Genomic DNA, 16,558 nt, shown 5'->3' on the forward strand with positions numbered 1-16,558 from the left:
TATCTTCTAAGAACTGTCTTTTTTGGTATCTTATTCTAAGTATCTGGAAGTACCGCTGAAGATTTCAAATTATTAAAAATACTTCTCAGCTGGCTCTGTCTCCACCAAGTACTTATAAAAACATCACTTTGCCCATGAGATACCACCATTCTCATTTTAAGGACTAGAAAGCTTAAGACTTACGGGTAATAGCCTCAATTATGAAAAGGGTGAGTGCTGCAATAAGTCTGTAAGTGCAGATTTAAAAGGTCACCAGGCTGGCTCTCGATTATGAGAAACACACAAAGATGCAGGGAGTTTGCCTAACAGAAATCAAGAGGAAAGAACTTTTATTTGCAGATTCTAGGAAGGTAGATGACAAACAACAGCAAATGTCAGTGTCTGTAAATAACACTCCAGGCCATTTCGAGTATCAAAAGGTAATTGTTTTACTTTAGAAAATAGCTCTAAAAATGCAAGTTTTTTTAACCCACTGCAGGATATTAACTGAAATACAAATCCTGCAGAATTTGGATAGGAGAAAAAAAAGCCTTGCCAATATTATGAAAATACTTTTTATGAAATACTGTGTTTCCCTGAAAAGAAGACCTAGCTGGACAATTAGCTCTAATGTGTCCTTTGGAGCAAACATTAATATAAGACCGGGTATTATATTAACATTATTATTATATAAGACCCGGTCTTATTTTACTGTAAGACCTATAGTAAAGGTCTTATACTATAAGTCTTATAGTAAAATAAGACCGGGTCTTATATTAATTTTTGCTTCAAAAGATGCATTAGAGCTGATGGTCCGGCTAGGTCTTATTTTCCGGGAAACGCAGTAGTTTAAGGATTGTTAATTTGGCAGATGAAACACAAGCATTGAAAATACCTTTAGCAAAGGAAATCCAGTAATGCAAATTATTTACAAGCCCAAAGACTGAGTAGAAAAATCCTAACCGTATCACAAATGTGCATTCTACTACTTGGATTATTGAAAGCAAAATAGCTGTAATATGTGTATTTTATTGAATAGCAGAAGCTTGTCAAAGAATATTCATAGAAAAGCAGCTTTGGAAACTCCTTACGTGTTATAAGAATGTATGTTTTTCAAAAATTACTTTTGGAAGACTAAAGCTCCGTAGTTGATAAAACTATAAAATGTCTATGTATTTATATGGTGATAGAAATTGCAAAACTTTATAATATTAAATACACATATGAAATTAACATCTTCCCGGACAGAGGATTACCATAAAATCCTCTTTTTTTGTACAATCTGGCAAGGCCAACAGCTACAGAAAATATATCAACCAACCACTGTTTCATTAGAAACTGCACCAAATCCAATGTCAAAAACATTACTTTATTTTTCTAGGATGAAATGTCCTATTACGTACAAAAAGAATAGCTGTTTAGAATTTGCCACAATCTGTTAAAAACATAGCAATCTATTGCCTACAGGTAGGAAAGTTCTTGCCGCAACAAGTTTTAAATGATTAAGCCCATATATATCTATATCTATATATATATGAATAAATAGTACAGAAATACTGTGATGTGATGAGATGCAGAATTTTATAATTCATTAAAATGTAGCATTCTTGCATCAGCACAGTGCATACAATATGTAACATTTTTCAAAAAGTAAAAGGACAAAATAACCTATATTTGACTACTTCCATGTTAATATTTTAAGCAAAAACGGTTTCCATGTTTTCATATTGAGCAATTAATCTCTTTAGTTTGTAAGCATAGGTTTAAGTGACATTTTTATGTACAAAAATGGGCTTCCTTAGATAAAAACACAGAATAACCTGTACACCTGAGCCTGTAATAAGAAAGAATTGGGAACTGTAGCAATATCTTTCTTTTGAGAAACTATGGTCTGGGAAAGGTTTTGCATAGCAGGGTGATATTAAACAGAAGGAAACTTTTTAAAAACAATAATTAGGTAAATTCTAGAACTTGGCAGGACAAAGCTAATATGAATTAGTGCAAAATCTAGTCAAATTTTTGCAAAGCTGCATAAACCAACCATGGAAGATCTTCTAGAAGCTATTATTACAATGCCGTAATACAAGTGTAAGGTTAGAACACTGAAAGGAAAAACATGCAAAATACACCCTCCTCCGTTGTTTCCATCTTTTTTCCTACTGCTTACACCACTTTTCCTTAGTGGAAAAATACCCAAAACAACACAACCAACAAAAAATACAAAAAAAGATGATGTCATCTAAAAAAAATGCCCTTCATAAAATATAAATAGGTAACTGTTTATTTGCCTGGTAGCATATAATACACAGGTGAAGGCAATGTCTGTTTTGTCACATTACCATTTTTACTAGTACGATCAATTGATGCAACAGAACTAGCACCCCTGAAGATTTTTCTCTGACGTGATGACAATGGGCTGGGCATTGTAAACTGAAGGGCCACTAATATCCTGGACAGATCCAGGTCCCAATAGATTCTTCTGCCTTTTATTTACCTTGCAGCCCTCCCTTTCCCCTTAAAGGCTTACAGATAATCATTAGCGCACATTCAAAGACACCATCTGTGGGAGAAAAATGATCTCCATTTATTTTGTTTCATATACATCCATAGTTGAATTTTAATACAAAAAGAAAAAAATTAGAATCTGACAAATGTTTACAAACAAGATACTTTCAAATAGATTTTACTCATTTTAGCCTGGTGCAGAGTAAATGACAAATTGTACTGTTATATTCAAGGCAAGAGAGTCTGTAGTCCAGGACCACTTAGCCCAACCTTTATGCAAGCTTAATTTTTATCTATCATGAACAATGAACGCATTGTTGATTCCCAGTTGTGTGTGTGTGTGTGTGTGTGTATGTGTGCACATGTGTACATAGCAGCTCCTTTCATAGAAAGAAAAGACATCTAGAGGTCGTCTTGTACTTTTACCTACAGGAATCATGATAAGATACAGAATGGATTACATGTAACCGGGGCTGAGTTTTATAAGAAAAAATAATTAGCTGACAAATGAGGGCAGCAATAAAAAAGCGTCTTTTTTGCAACAATAAATAAATACAGTCAAAAGTTTTCTGTGAGACTCTAAACCAGCTTCTTCACTGAAGAGCAGACGTGGCATTTCCATGGAGTTACACTTGACCCCATATTATCTTTTTTTCTTGCTTCCTTTTTTCTTTTTTTTTCAATAAACAAAGTTTTCCCGCTTCTGCCACAACAATAAAACCATTTGATCTTGACAAGATAATGGTGTCGTTGACTTTGCTTTTCCCTTGTCCGTTGGACAAAATTGGTCAAGAATATAATTGGACTGTTATGACCAATAAAAACGAAGTTTAGGTCAAGTCTTGTCAGGATAACCTGACTAAAAACATCTGGCTCCTTAATTTAAAATAGTTCAGACAACCAGATTCTTGCTGTGTTTTATGTTTAGGTTAACACGCTGAACTTTAAGAAGCTGTAGACTGCAGTTTGTTGTTATGAGACCTACAGAATACAGAAAAAAGGGAACAATTAAGCACCCTTCATTTTCGAAAATATGATGTTCTTTATGTGGATGCCAAGGTCAGTCTGTCTGGGGGAAGCAGCCATGTTCTTTCATTGATCCTTGGTGAGCACATGTATGAGAACCAGAATTTTTTAACCTATAATATTAAAAATCTTCACTGTACACTAAACATGACAGCTAGTTCACTGAAAAGAAGCCAATATTAAAAATATATATGTGTTTAATAAAAATTACATTCTTAGCCAAGGGGACAAATAAAGACATTTACAGAAGCATTACCATTGTGGTAAAAGGGGTGTGTGTGTGTGTTGTGTGTGTGTAAGCGCGCATGCACAAGTGCACGCTTATTTACATTGATTTGAGGACTATGAAGAAAAATGTTAAAAGAAGAGAAATAGCAGTATTAAAGTCACATTTTTCTATTAAAATCCAGAAAGTCTCCTTTCTAGTTTCACAGTTTTATTCACAATTTTCGTTAGTAAACCAAATTACTGTACAGTTACCAGGACTAAGTCGAAGGACTTTCTACGGCAATGGTGTATATACAGAATTTTAGGAGTTTACAATTTTTATATACATTGTTCAACATGGCTGCTAGAATAAATTGTTTATTACTATACATCTTTTTTTAACATTAAAAAATTATATTAACTAATCTGAACTTGGGGGGGCAATTTTGAATTAGGTAATCACATGGTACAATAAAAGAGTGACCCCAACATCCAGTTTTGATTCCAGTTAAAAATTCAGACTAAAGATATCACAATCTGTAAGAAAAGAAAGAACATGGATGGTATAAATGATGAATTATAACAAAGTACAGTAATGAAAATAATTTGCAAATAATGCTGGAGATCATAAATTAAAAATGGAGAAAATATGGCCAAGGAAATACTGGAAATCCATAAATAAATCAAATTTCAATGATGGACTACACGTTTCATTCTGCCTTCAATCTGGAAATCAACAAAAATTCCCTAACACCTCTTCAATTTTATTTATTTAAGTAGAATTGAGCAAACTTCTCAACTGGCACCCATGTTCTGTAATGGGAACTATGTAAACTGGAACATAGGAAAAAGCTGCATGAGATAAGCCGGTGGCGAGCTCTCCAGCGGCCCCTCTGCTGTGCAGACCCAGCATCCAGGCCTCCTCCGCCCCTCCCCCAACTTTGGTTTGCACAGGCCCACAGGAGCTGTCCTCTCCTTGAACAGCAGCTGCCACTTCCACTCAGGGTTCTGCCTGCAAGCTTGGCAGCAGGGCGGGACTCAAATCCCCCAGCTTCCACCTCACAGTTACCAAAGACTAGAGCCTTTCCAATTGAAACAAAAAAAGCAATTAAAAAAATTTAATCGGAGGAATAATTGCAGGAGGTATAAATCAGAAAGCATGGAGAGGCTAGTGAGTTGTGGTCCTCTGTCCTGTCTTAACCTGAGGTCCAGACTCTCTAGGATCAATTACTTTTTGACGTTTCAGTTCTTAGGTAGTTAGCTTTAATGTACTGGTGTTTCTTGTTTTATCAATTTTATAGTTTAAAAATCTGTTATGGCAAAACAGAGCTCATGCAACCAGTTCCCTTCTTGAGTCCAGGTTTTATTTTCCTATAATTTTAAATTAAATCTTTCTATGCTTTGTCTACAGGCTGATTCTATAAGTTGAAAAATCAATGTAGTATTTACATTATTATGACTATGTAAATACTTCTCCCTGTAGCACTCACTCCTTTGCTAAGAGGGCATTCTCAGCATTCCTACACAACCTTTTGTTTTTCATAGTTTCCAATTGCCTTTCATTTTTTTTCCCCTTACAGTCTTAAACAAATTATCTTTTTTCCCCCAGACACCTCCCTCAGAAGAGTGCTCCATTCTCCAATTTGGGCTGCTTGCTGCATAGCATAGGCCTGCCCATGCAAATGTCACCTTGGGCCAGAGTAATTCCCACTGCTGTCCTGAATCTCGTTTCCTGGATCCAAGTTCTTGTTTTCTTGATTTGCTTATTTTGCTAATGTACATCTTAAAATAACTTGCTAAGAAAGGATGCATGGGAAGGAGGCCCTGAGTCCTTACGTGACTAAAAATGTATTTATTCTGCCTCTGTTTGATTGTTTGGCTGGACACAGACTTCTCGGCTGAAAAGTTTTCCTCAAACTTTTGGATTTATTTCTCCATAATCATCTCTACCATTCCATGTTGCTAGAGAAAAGTCTGATATTGTCTAATTCTCACTGGCGGTCTGTTTTATCCTCTTTGGAAGCTCTCAGAAGAGCTTCTTTCATCCTTGGCATCTGAAAATTTTACAGTGATGTATATGAGGGGTGGAGCTGCTTCCATTTGTCCAGCTGGCTTATTATGTTTGTTTGTCAATTGTCCTCATCATCCCACATACCCCTGGCCCCTCTGCCCTGTTTCCCTACGCCACAAAAAAGTAAGCTCCACAAAGAGCAGGAGCTTGATTTTACTCACTGCTATATGCAATATCTGACACACAGCAGGGTCTCCGCCATATGCTGAAGGAATTAATTTGTTTTTCTTGGATTTGAAGTCTTGTGACTCTCATCAGCTCAGGAAATTTTTCTTATATTAGTTTTTTGATAACTTCCTCTCCTCTGTCTTTCTATTCTTTCTGGAATTTCCATTAAGTGAATACTGAGTACTTTAAAACATTTTTTTTCATATTTTTCATCTCTTTGTCTTTCTGTTCCTTACACTGAGAGAGTTCCTTGATTTTAACTTTCACTGCTTGCAATCAGTTTAAATTTTTTCCAATCACTCCTTTTTCTCAGATTGCTCTTTATTCCTAATATCATGTTCACATTTTTTAGATGCAATTATCTTCTAACATTTCTCTCGGCCCGTGATTTAGAGGATTGTTTTGTTTTTTTAAAGTTCTCTATTTTCTCTGGAATCCATTTTTCTGCTCCACGTTGTTGGCTTTTCTTTCACACTGCAGGCTTTCCTTACATATCTGGCTGTCTGTTCACACTTAAGTAAGTTAACAGACTAGATAGGTGCCTGGAGAGCCCTGTGTGTGTGTGTGTGTGTGTGTGTGTGTAAGGCATACTGACTGGCAGGTTTTGCTTTTCATCATGATTTCTCAATCTCAGTACAGATTGACACTTTGGGGCTAGATCATTCTCTGTTGTAGGGGGCTATCCTATGCATAGTAGGAGGTTTAGTAGCATATCTGGTCTCTACCTACTAGATGCCAGTATCACTTCCTAGTTCCAAATGTGACAGAAAAAAAAGTTTCCAGGCATTGCTAAATATCCCTTGGGGGCAGTGCAGGGGGGGGAAAAGTTATCCCTGTTGAGAGCCACAAGTTTAGAATAAGGCAGCTGGGGACCTGGCCCTTCAGAGGTCAGGGGACTTTACTCTGGGTTCAATTTTTTTCTGTCTACTCTAGTTCTCTGCAGACAGTTTATTCCTTTTCTTTAGAGAACCCTGTCCTGTGTTCTTCCAGTTCTTCAGGCTTCCTATACAGGCCTGCACACAGGGGTTTGGGAAGGTGGCCAGCTCATATATACAGCTGGTCCCTAACTTATCATTCAACTTACGATTTTTCAACTTTACGATGGTGTGGAAGTGATATGCATTCAGTAGAAACAGGCTAGGCTAAGCTATGATGTTCAGTAGGTTGGGTGTATTAAATGCATTTTCAACTTAACAATATTTTCAATTTATAACGAATGGGTTTATCGGGACATAACCCCATCAAAAGTTGTGTAGCATCTATATAGATCTTCAGTTAATCCCTCCCTTTTCCTTTTCCTTTTCTCTTGCCTATTTTATTTCCAAATCTCCGTGTTGGAGGCTCTCTGGGGTTCTACTGAACAGGAAGCTGTCACCTCCGCTGAAGAGCCCTCGAGAGGGAGGCTGGGCCGTGGCTCGCCAGGCTTCATTAATCCATCCTCTTCCATCTGCTTACTGTATTCCAGAATTGGTTGAAATCTCATTAGCTAACTTGTACCATATTCTTTTCACTATTCTGAGCTTATCCCTTTATTATTATTTTCCTGATGATTCTAGCATATTGAGTAAGTCCTCTTCCATTTTAAGTTTTACAGCTAATGGGTTAACAGATAGGGGATTATAAAAATGGGAAAATTTTAGAGATTTTGTAAAGTTTTTTTGGTTCTTGGGTCTATAGCCTAACTGCCTCCATACCTGCTTTCCTTCCTTCCTTGCCTCCAGTTTTTGATTCTTTTGCTGAGAAGGTAATTGGATACTTCGGTTGGGCTTGTTCTTAACTCTTAGTTTACGTAAACTGACTCTAAAATGCAGTTCTTGATCTACCTTGCTACAGGAGGAGACAGACAAAACAGCCTATATATTTTCCTCTGAGGAAAATTACTAAGTAGAGCACTGGTTCTTACACTTTGGTATGCAGTTCCTTGGGAGTTCATTAGATAATATAGATGCCCAAGCCCAACCCAGCCAAGATCTACCCAATCTGAATATCTAAGGACATTCAAATTTGTGGGTTGGTGGATGGGGGGTGGTGTATAATGAATCTCAGGGGCTGCGGAGTGGTGGCCACTACCATAGGAATGGAAGACGGGCTTCTGTTGGAAGAAAGTCATGGGCTTGAGAAGGTGGGGGCTGAGGTTCAGAAACAGATGTCACAAAAGTCATAGTATCTGAATAGCACGCCAAGTTATTCAATGCTTTTACGTTACCACAGGTTTCAAAGAAAAGGTCTGTGGGCTTAAAGTCTAGATTTGCCCACAGAAAAAAATATCCAGAAAAATAAAACGATTTAAGATTTCAAAGACATAGCAAATATGAAATAAGGCAAAAATACTTAAATGCCCCCCTTATGGTCCTCCCCTCCCTCTACCCTACAGAACATTTTTATACTTCTGTAAACACAACGAGAGCACGTGATTTTACTTACTACTACCTCTGCATGTGCCCCATGGCATTTAAGGTAGCACCTTGCATTCTGTAAACATTTGATAAATGCTCTTTGAATTTTAAAAAATGCCTTTAATTTTAAGCAAATCATAAAACTCAGCAATTTGTCATTATGAGTCTGTCCTCTTATCCTTGGCAGTATATCATTAGGCTAGTCTTGATTTTTCTTTTTTTTTCTTTCTTTTCTTAGGATTCTTGATTTGAAGCCTCAAATTTACAATAAACTGCATTGGTTGATTCCTCAGAACAGTATAACAAGTTTGAGGAGCTGAATTAATTCAGAACAATGAACACATCTGCTCACCTGCTAGCTTTGAATCCTTTCAATTTCTGTACAAAGAATGATTCAAGAACTTCTGCACACTGGTAAAAAGGGGAGTCACTTGGATTGTAGTAACGACAGTTATCAAAAATTTTGGTCATATCTGCCACAAATTCCGTCAGCTTTTCATAATATCGTCTCTGTATTCTTTCTTCCATGGTGGCAAGGTCTTAAAAATACAAAATGTAAAACATTTTCAAAGCTTTAAGGTTGTTCCAATGTGAATAGTGCCCATAGAGCTGAGTAATAAGAATATACATTTCCTGCCCAAGCGGTCCTAGAACCAAGCTGGCTCACCACTGAAAACTATTTAGCAATTCATGAAGAAAATAGGAGCACTTTTCCAATATTGTGTTTGATTTTGGGGATCTAATGTATGAATCTTGCCTACTGTTAAGATTTTTTTTTTTAACTTTTAGTTAACTACAGAGAATAGCTCTTTATTCAATTGGTTTGAAATAAAGGAAACCACACCAACATGATAATACATATCTAAGTATAATACATTTTCACACGCAAAAAATTAAGCATATTAGATGTACAAAGAAAAGAGGGATATCCAGAATCAAGAACAAAATCTCTGTGGTTTTGTAATACTTGTATCAGACTTTAAAAACATCATTTTGTTTTCTTTATTCATTTTTATTGTTGCCTTATATTAGTGACAAGTGATTCACCACTTACAGTGGTAATGATTAAAGGGTATATTTAAATCAATTTAAGGGGAAAATATTAGCTGATATGAATAAAAATATTAGTATGTAACAGTACAGGTAGTATGCAGAAAAAACAAAAATCAACAGAACAGGTAATATGCAAAAATGACACAGGTAACTGCTTTGGAATATACTGAGCTAAATCCACTTGAAATAACATTAGGTCCTAGGAGAAAGCTGTGTTTGAAGGAAAATGCCACATACAATTTCACATAAAAATTTGGGAAAGTAAAAGGCCAATGATCTCAAATCATTCTAGGATTGATTGATACATAACACAATTCTAAATTAAATCTCAAGGATTATTTTAGAATTTGAGAAAATGATTTTAAAGTTCAGTCAGAAAATAAAAGTTCAAGAATATCTAAGAAACACTTTAAAAATAAAAAGTAATGAGAGAAAAATTAATCTACCAGACATTAAAAAAATATTATAAAGTTGTGATAATGAAAAGTGTGGCATTGTGCAGGATGACACAAACATTAATGGAACCGAATTCAAAATAGGAACAGACCTAGTATTAAGCCTAAGAATTTCATATATGTTGAAGACGTCATTTCAAATAAGCAGAGGAAGGAAGAATGCATTAAAAAATTGGGCTGGGGCAACTGATTACATATCCAAAGAAAAAAATTTAATCTCACATTGTGAGCCAAAATAATTCTAGGTGGATTAAAATATTACAGCAAAAATTAAAACTATTAAAAGTACTAAGAGACATAACACTATGAATGTAATGAATCACTAAATTGTACATGTAAAAAAAGTTAAAATGGCAAATTTTATGTTATATATATTTTAACACAGGCACACTTCTTTGATAGTTTCAGTTTATACGTGTAGAAGAAAAACTGTAAACAAGAACAACTGCAAAAATGCACCTAGCCTGCTTACGTTCCAAGCACGCTTTGGGCACATCTAGTTTATCTGGGTTATAGAGGTTGTACAGGAAACAGTGAACACTTAACACATCACACCAGGATATTATTGTTTCCATACTTCAATTCTGGGTACTTACGCCTGACTAGTTTTAATAAAGTATATGAGTAGTGCTTGGACATTTTATGATTCCAACTTAATTAGGTATCCCTTAAAAGAAAAAAAGTATTAGGAGAACATATAGGTGAGTACTTACAAACTTGGGTAGGGAAAAACATGAAAAGCATGACTCCAAAGGCAGAACTGATAATGATTCATACATGTGAATCCAAAAATGTTAAAAACTATCATATGCCCCCTTCAAAACGCTGCTATAAAACTTTTAAATGTCCTTACTATATAAACAGCCATTAAATAATTAACAATATGAATGTCACAAGAGAATCCACAAACAGGAAATTCACCTAGAAAATATTTAAACAATAAAGTAATCACTAGTTACTAAAATCATGCAAAGCCAAAGAACCTCTTTCTTTGGCCAAATTAGCAGAAATTGAAAATTTTAGTATCAACCTATTAACAATACCTCTAATGCAGAGTATAAGAGTGGCAGTAAATTTTACATTTTACTCTCTACACTTCTTTTTAGCTTTATTAAATTTATTGGGGGGGCATTGGTTAATAAAATTATATAGGCTTCAGGTGTGCAGGGTGTGCAGTTCTACAATACATCATCTGTATATTGTATTGTGTGTCCACCACCCAAAGTCCAATCTCCTTCCTTCACCACATATTTGACCCCCTTTACCCTTTTCTACCTCTGCTCACCTCCCTCTCTACCATTCTTTAACATCTGCATTTGTATACCAGATATATTATTTTGAAATAAATATTTACAATGAAAAAATTTCCCCTCACAAGAGTGATAATATTCAGTGTTTCCAAGTGTGCAGTTTGATAGTTTCAGTTTATATGGGTACAGATACACACTATTAGTGGAAACTGGTTCAATTTGTTGAAGTGCAATTTAAAAATATTTATGAAAAGCTTCAAAAGTACATATACCCTTTAACGCAAACATTCTAATTCTAGGAATTTTTCCTAAGAAAACAAACAAGCATAGGCAGATGCATGATCAAAGATATTCACATAAGTGTTGTTTATATAGTAGCAAAAACTGCACACAACTGAAGAATCCATTAATGGGGGGGTATGATTAAATAAATTACCTAAATTTCATGTAATTAAAAAACAATGTAAGTCTACACCACAGCTGATGTGAGAAAGGTACTGACAAGATTACAAAGTATATTATAAAACACGATAATTCATGTAACCTATTTCTGTTTTATAAAATACTCCAAAAGAAACTACTATTTTCAATTTAGTCTATATCTTTCCAGACATTTTCTATATATTTCCAAAGTTATTTATGTACCCTTAGAAAATATATAATTGTTTACTGCTTAAAACCTAGGTATTATTCTGTAACGTTCATTTTTCTTTCAGTATTATATTTATGGAGATCTAGACTATGTTTATGTACATTCATAAGATGATGTTTATCTGGGTGGTATTAAAAAAAAGAAAGTAAGATAGGAGAACAGCCTAGCTCTTCAAGAAAAGAATTTTGGTTAACTAATTTAAGGTATATTCAATTTACAGAGTATATGAAGCCAGTAAAATCACGTTACTGAAGATTAATGACACAGGAAGATGTGTGCCAGATGGATCATTCTATAGTCTCAATTTAAACACACACACACAAAAACATATCAAAATGTAATGGGATTCAGTGAGGAAAAGATGAAAGGGCATTTTATCTTTTCTTATTTTTTTCTTTATTGCCTAAATTTTCTACAATTAACTTGTGTTATTTTTAGAAGTAGAATGACCTATCTATCTATCCATCCATCCATCCCTCCTCCCCCCTCAGGTACTTTCTCAAAGCAGATTATACAAATCTGAAATAGGATTCAACTTCTATTTTCAACATCTAGAGAACAGAGGTAATGATTGCTTATTTATTTATTTATTTATTTTCTGAAAGATACTTTTAACTAAGCCCTCATTAATTTTTTCTACGTTTTCTTCTCTTTGAAAAGTTGTCATCAAACACAAATCCCTCCTATTAGAAAAATGTTGGGGGCGGCCAGTTGGCTCAGTGGTTAGAGCACAACGCTCATAAAACCAACATCACCAGTTCTATTCCCACATGGGCCAGTGAGCTGCGCCTTCCCCAACTAGACTGAAAACAACAGCTTGACATGGAGCTGATGGGTCCTGGAAAAAAACACTGTTCCCCAGTATTCCCCAATAAAAATTTTAAAAAAATTGCGATATAGTTGACATTTAACATTGTATTAGGTTTAGGCATACAGTATGATTTGATATGTGTATATTCTGCAAAATGATCACCGCAATACATTTAGTTAACACTACCATCACACATAGTTACAATTTTTTTTTCTTGTGGGGAGAACTTTTAAGATCTACTCTCTTAGCAACTTTCAAATATACAATAAAACCCTTTGCATTTATAAAATGCTTAGCTGGCTTTTAGAACACTTCTTTCATCAGCTGCAGCTAATCCTTTGTCAGTTTTGGAAGCTTTTATAACTTTATAAATTTTTTTGCAGATAAACTTTTTAATAGAATCACTGTAGCTTTCCATTTTAATACAATCACTTGTAGCTGTAACTTATTATCCGCCCCCTTCTTTAGCCAGGAAATGAGGCTACATCTTTTGGATCTCTACTCTGGGTCCATCACACTTGCTCTCCTTCAGGAAAAGATAAGGAAGAGTTCACAGGAAAGGACAAGAGGCTCAGACAGACCCCGACCATTCACTGATGTTACTCATTCTGTTATACAGCTGTGTAATTCTCTGCTTATATATCATTTGACTTAGCTGCTCCTCTATTGGTGGCTATTTATTTCACTTCAAGTATTTTTGCAATTATAAACACTGCTGTGATGAACAATGAACTTGTGCCAATGTAAATCCTAGGAAATGACATTGTTAGGTCCAAGGTTATGCACATGTGCGTTGTAAATACATTCTCCTAGTTTATTCTACAAGTTACCATACCAATTTATGCTCCTACCAAATCTGCTTAACATATCCTCATGATATAATTTTATGGATGACTATTATCTGCAGACTCCTGAAAAAACTCCACATTCAACCCAAGTACTTACCCATTGGCTCCTTGATAACACCGTAATAATCTGGTGCATCATTGGGATCCACTGGCTCAAGGAAAGGCCAGGCCATCTTATGGGCCTGCCACAGGGAAAAAAAACAAAGCATCATTACTGTCAGGTGAAAACACCAATTCCATTTAAGTTTCCCATTGGAGCTACTACATCAAACAAACTTTAAACTCCAAAAATCAGTTTTAAACTGGATAGGTAAAATATTTATACTGAGGTGATTTTTGCTCTGGTCCCAAATTATCTCAGATGAGCGCACTATAATAACGGTTCTCAAAGGCTTGTCTGAAGATCGTGGCATGGGGGGAGGGAGGGTGGAGTACTAGCTCCCCCTGATGACCTGCCCATTAAGCCACGTTGGCACTGCAGGCACATCTGTAAAACTGGGGGTGGGATGGGTTCCAAGTGTGGAATGGTTACCACTACTGGCTAACAAGGTGGCAGAGATGTGATGTTAAAGAACACTCAACCACATATTGAGACTACTGATCTCCTTTCAGTGCTTTCAGTTGTGACTAGCACTACAACAGGAGAAAGTGTCAACCTAGCACTCGTATGTCTAGAACACATCTCTAACATTTGCTAATCTCGTACACCATCCCATCCCCTTTAAATTTTTAATAAGAGAGGGAAGGCTTTGGCTCAAAACCTTAGATAAGCATTTGTATCTCAGTAGAACTGAATTAAACTGTTTTTCAATCTGTGGTGTTGCGATCAAGTTTAGGTTAAGAGAAGTGAGTCATTTAAAGTACAAGTGTTAGGTAAACCACAGTGCGGCTAGTGTGTGGATCTGGTGAGCCTCATGACATTGGCATGTGGAGGACTGAAGTCTGCAGAGTACTTCGCTAGACTGGCTGGGAGTCAGTAAATAGCAGGTACTCCAAGATTGGCAAGTTCAGCCCTAGAAGTGTTTCCCAAGTCACACTGGCTGACTTCATCTTCAAACACTACACACAGAGTGGCTTCTCACCTGTAAAGAACGCAGCACCCTCTTCAGACCCTCATAGTCCTTCTCTGTCAGCGGCGTGAGCACTGTCATGGCATCCTCTGTCGACTGGCACTGTGGACAGACATACTCGTCAATGAGCTCTGCCTCACTCTGCAAGATGCCAACGCAGCGCCCATGGTACCAATTTTGACACCGATCACAGCCAATATAGAATCTGCAAGGTCCGAAATGGAAATGTGAGTTCAAAACAGATGGGATCACATTACTTATAACTTATTTTAAAAGTAATAAAACATGCACCTGAAAATATTCTAACCCTGGGATATAAAACATTTAGTATTATAATTGTTTTAATACTTTTAAAGATTGACGTTCCTATGTGTTAATTTAGTATTTCTGATGTTAAGAACAGGCATTAATAGTTTATTAAGAACACTATAATATTAGAGAACCAATACAAAAAAAGTAAAACATTTTAATTGACTTTAAAGCTCAAAACAAAATAAAGCCCAAAATCTTTCAACAAGTACCATATCAAATGGGAAGCTGATATTAACCACCCAACTGGGAGTTCAAAAGCCTATAAGCTAATAACAGTCTCAGAGCTTGTATCCAAATTAGTGTTTTTCTAACCTACAAGAAAGCCATTTCAAACACTGATGAAGTCCAAACAAGTCAGGCTATTTTAATCTCATTAATTTCTATGTTACATGTTGAAGAATCAAGTCTACCATTAAACCATATTTTTTTCCAATGAATCTCAAACATTCACTATGAAGCAACATAAATTTTGAAGGGGAGGTAAAGAGGGAAAAAGAGAAAAAAACTGGAAAGGAATTTGTAATGTAAGTGTATAATATATGCAGAAAAATATCTTGCTTTTTATTTTAAAATAAATAACCAGTCAGAGCAATTTGGCTTCCTAAATTATTAAATATGATGCTCTTATCAGAACTCACTGTGACTCATCATAAGGTGTTCTGCAGATACAGTACAATTCCTCACTGCTGCCCTCTTGTGCCCGTTTACAATCATTACAGATGTACACATCCATTTTCTTAGCCTCCTTTTCTGTGATGCCAACACATTCTCCATGATACCAGTTAGTACAAAGATCACAGCCAATATAGAACCTAAAAGTATTCACAATGAAAATGACAATGTAATTGTCATTTTGAGCTGCATGGTACTTAAATCTGTCTTCCCTGCGCTGATTCACTTTCTTACAGGATAACTTTCTGCAATGAGTCAGCTAGACACCTTGAATCCAACCATCCTAACCCTGGCAAACTACAGCATCTGACACTGTATCAAGTATGGAAACATAAAGTCACTGACATCGATTTCAACAAATACACTGTTTAGTGAAATATGGGTCATTAAAAACATACTGGAATTTGAAAAAAATAAAGAACACACTGATGGTAATGTCTGCTTCTTAATGAATGTGTGTAAAACTGTAACAGGCACAAAAACCAAAGCCAAAGAATCAAAGACTTACATCTGTCAAACCTATGCCACAGAAGCCATTTCAAAATCAGGGCTATTTCTTAGATAGGTTTGAAAATGTATCGCACAATTTAAATTTGAAAACAAAGCAAAGCGCAAACACCAAGTAGAAGTTACACTACAGGGAACATGCAGGTCAGCCAGGTGTAGAAGATAAATGGTCAAAATATGATATGAAGAAGAAAAACTAAGAAAGGTACATGGAATAATTCAGTTTCTGACAAGTTTTCTAAATAAGCCCTGGAATTTAATCTAACTGTAACAGATGATGACATGGGCCAGTTAATATAATGTTACTAAAATGTGTGTGACACTGCAGAGAGTGGTCATGCTAATTAACTGGTAAGGAACGGCTTCAATTCAAAACTATGGTGTGGAGGGCAATGTAAGGGTAGTTATCCAGAACAGTGAGAGGTTCTACAGTAACTGGCTGGGTGGGGCTGTGTGAGTGTGTAACTGGGGGTTAATCAGGTACGGTTAACCCTCAAGGCTTTTGTAATGTGAGATCCCCAGTGACAAAATGAAAAGTATCTCTATGACAAACACCGCTTATCTGAAAGTGTGGGC

At 35.9% G+C, this 16,558-nt stretch overlaps 1 protein-coding gene across 16 annotated transcripts in view; it reads right to left on the minus strand.

The window, feature by feature from the left end:
* Positions 1-2,540: 2,540 nt before the first annotated feature.
* The window catches only part of BPTF (bromodomain PHD finger transcription factor), a 124,887-nt gene continuing 110,869 nt past the window's right edge, over positions 2,541-16,558 (minus strand). For 10 of the 16 annotated variants that reach the window (XM_074319899.1, XM_074319894.1, XM_074319893.1 and 7 more), the window contains 5 exons: positions 15,442-15,615; positions 14,504-14,696; positions 13,519-13,603; positions 8,705-8,891; positions 2,541-3,465 (listed from right to left, as the gene is read on the minus strand). In XM_074319899.1, the coding sequence (XP_074176000.1) occupies positions 3,429-3,465; positions 8,705-8,891; positions 13,519-13,603; positions 14,504-14,696; positions 15,442-15,615 (676 nt within the window). In that variant the 3' untranslated portion in view covers positions 2,541-3,428. Of the gene's footprint in view, positions 4,255-8,704; positions 8,892-13,518; positions 13,604-14,503; positions 14,697-15,441; positions 15,616-16,558 lie in introns of all 16 variants that reach the window. The other 6 variants (XM_074319897.1, XM_019732876.2, XM_074319904.1 and 3 more) reach the window with 3 other exon arrangements.

This window comes from Rhinolophus sinicus, linkage group LG15 (assembly GCF_036562045.2).
Source record: "Rhinolophus sinicus isolate RSC01 linkage group LG15, ASM3656204v1, whole genome shotgun sequence".
Lineage (NCBI taxonomy): Eukaryota > Metazoa > Chordata > Mammalia > Chiroptera > Rhinolophidae > Rhinolophus > Rhinolophus sinicus.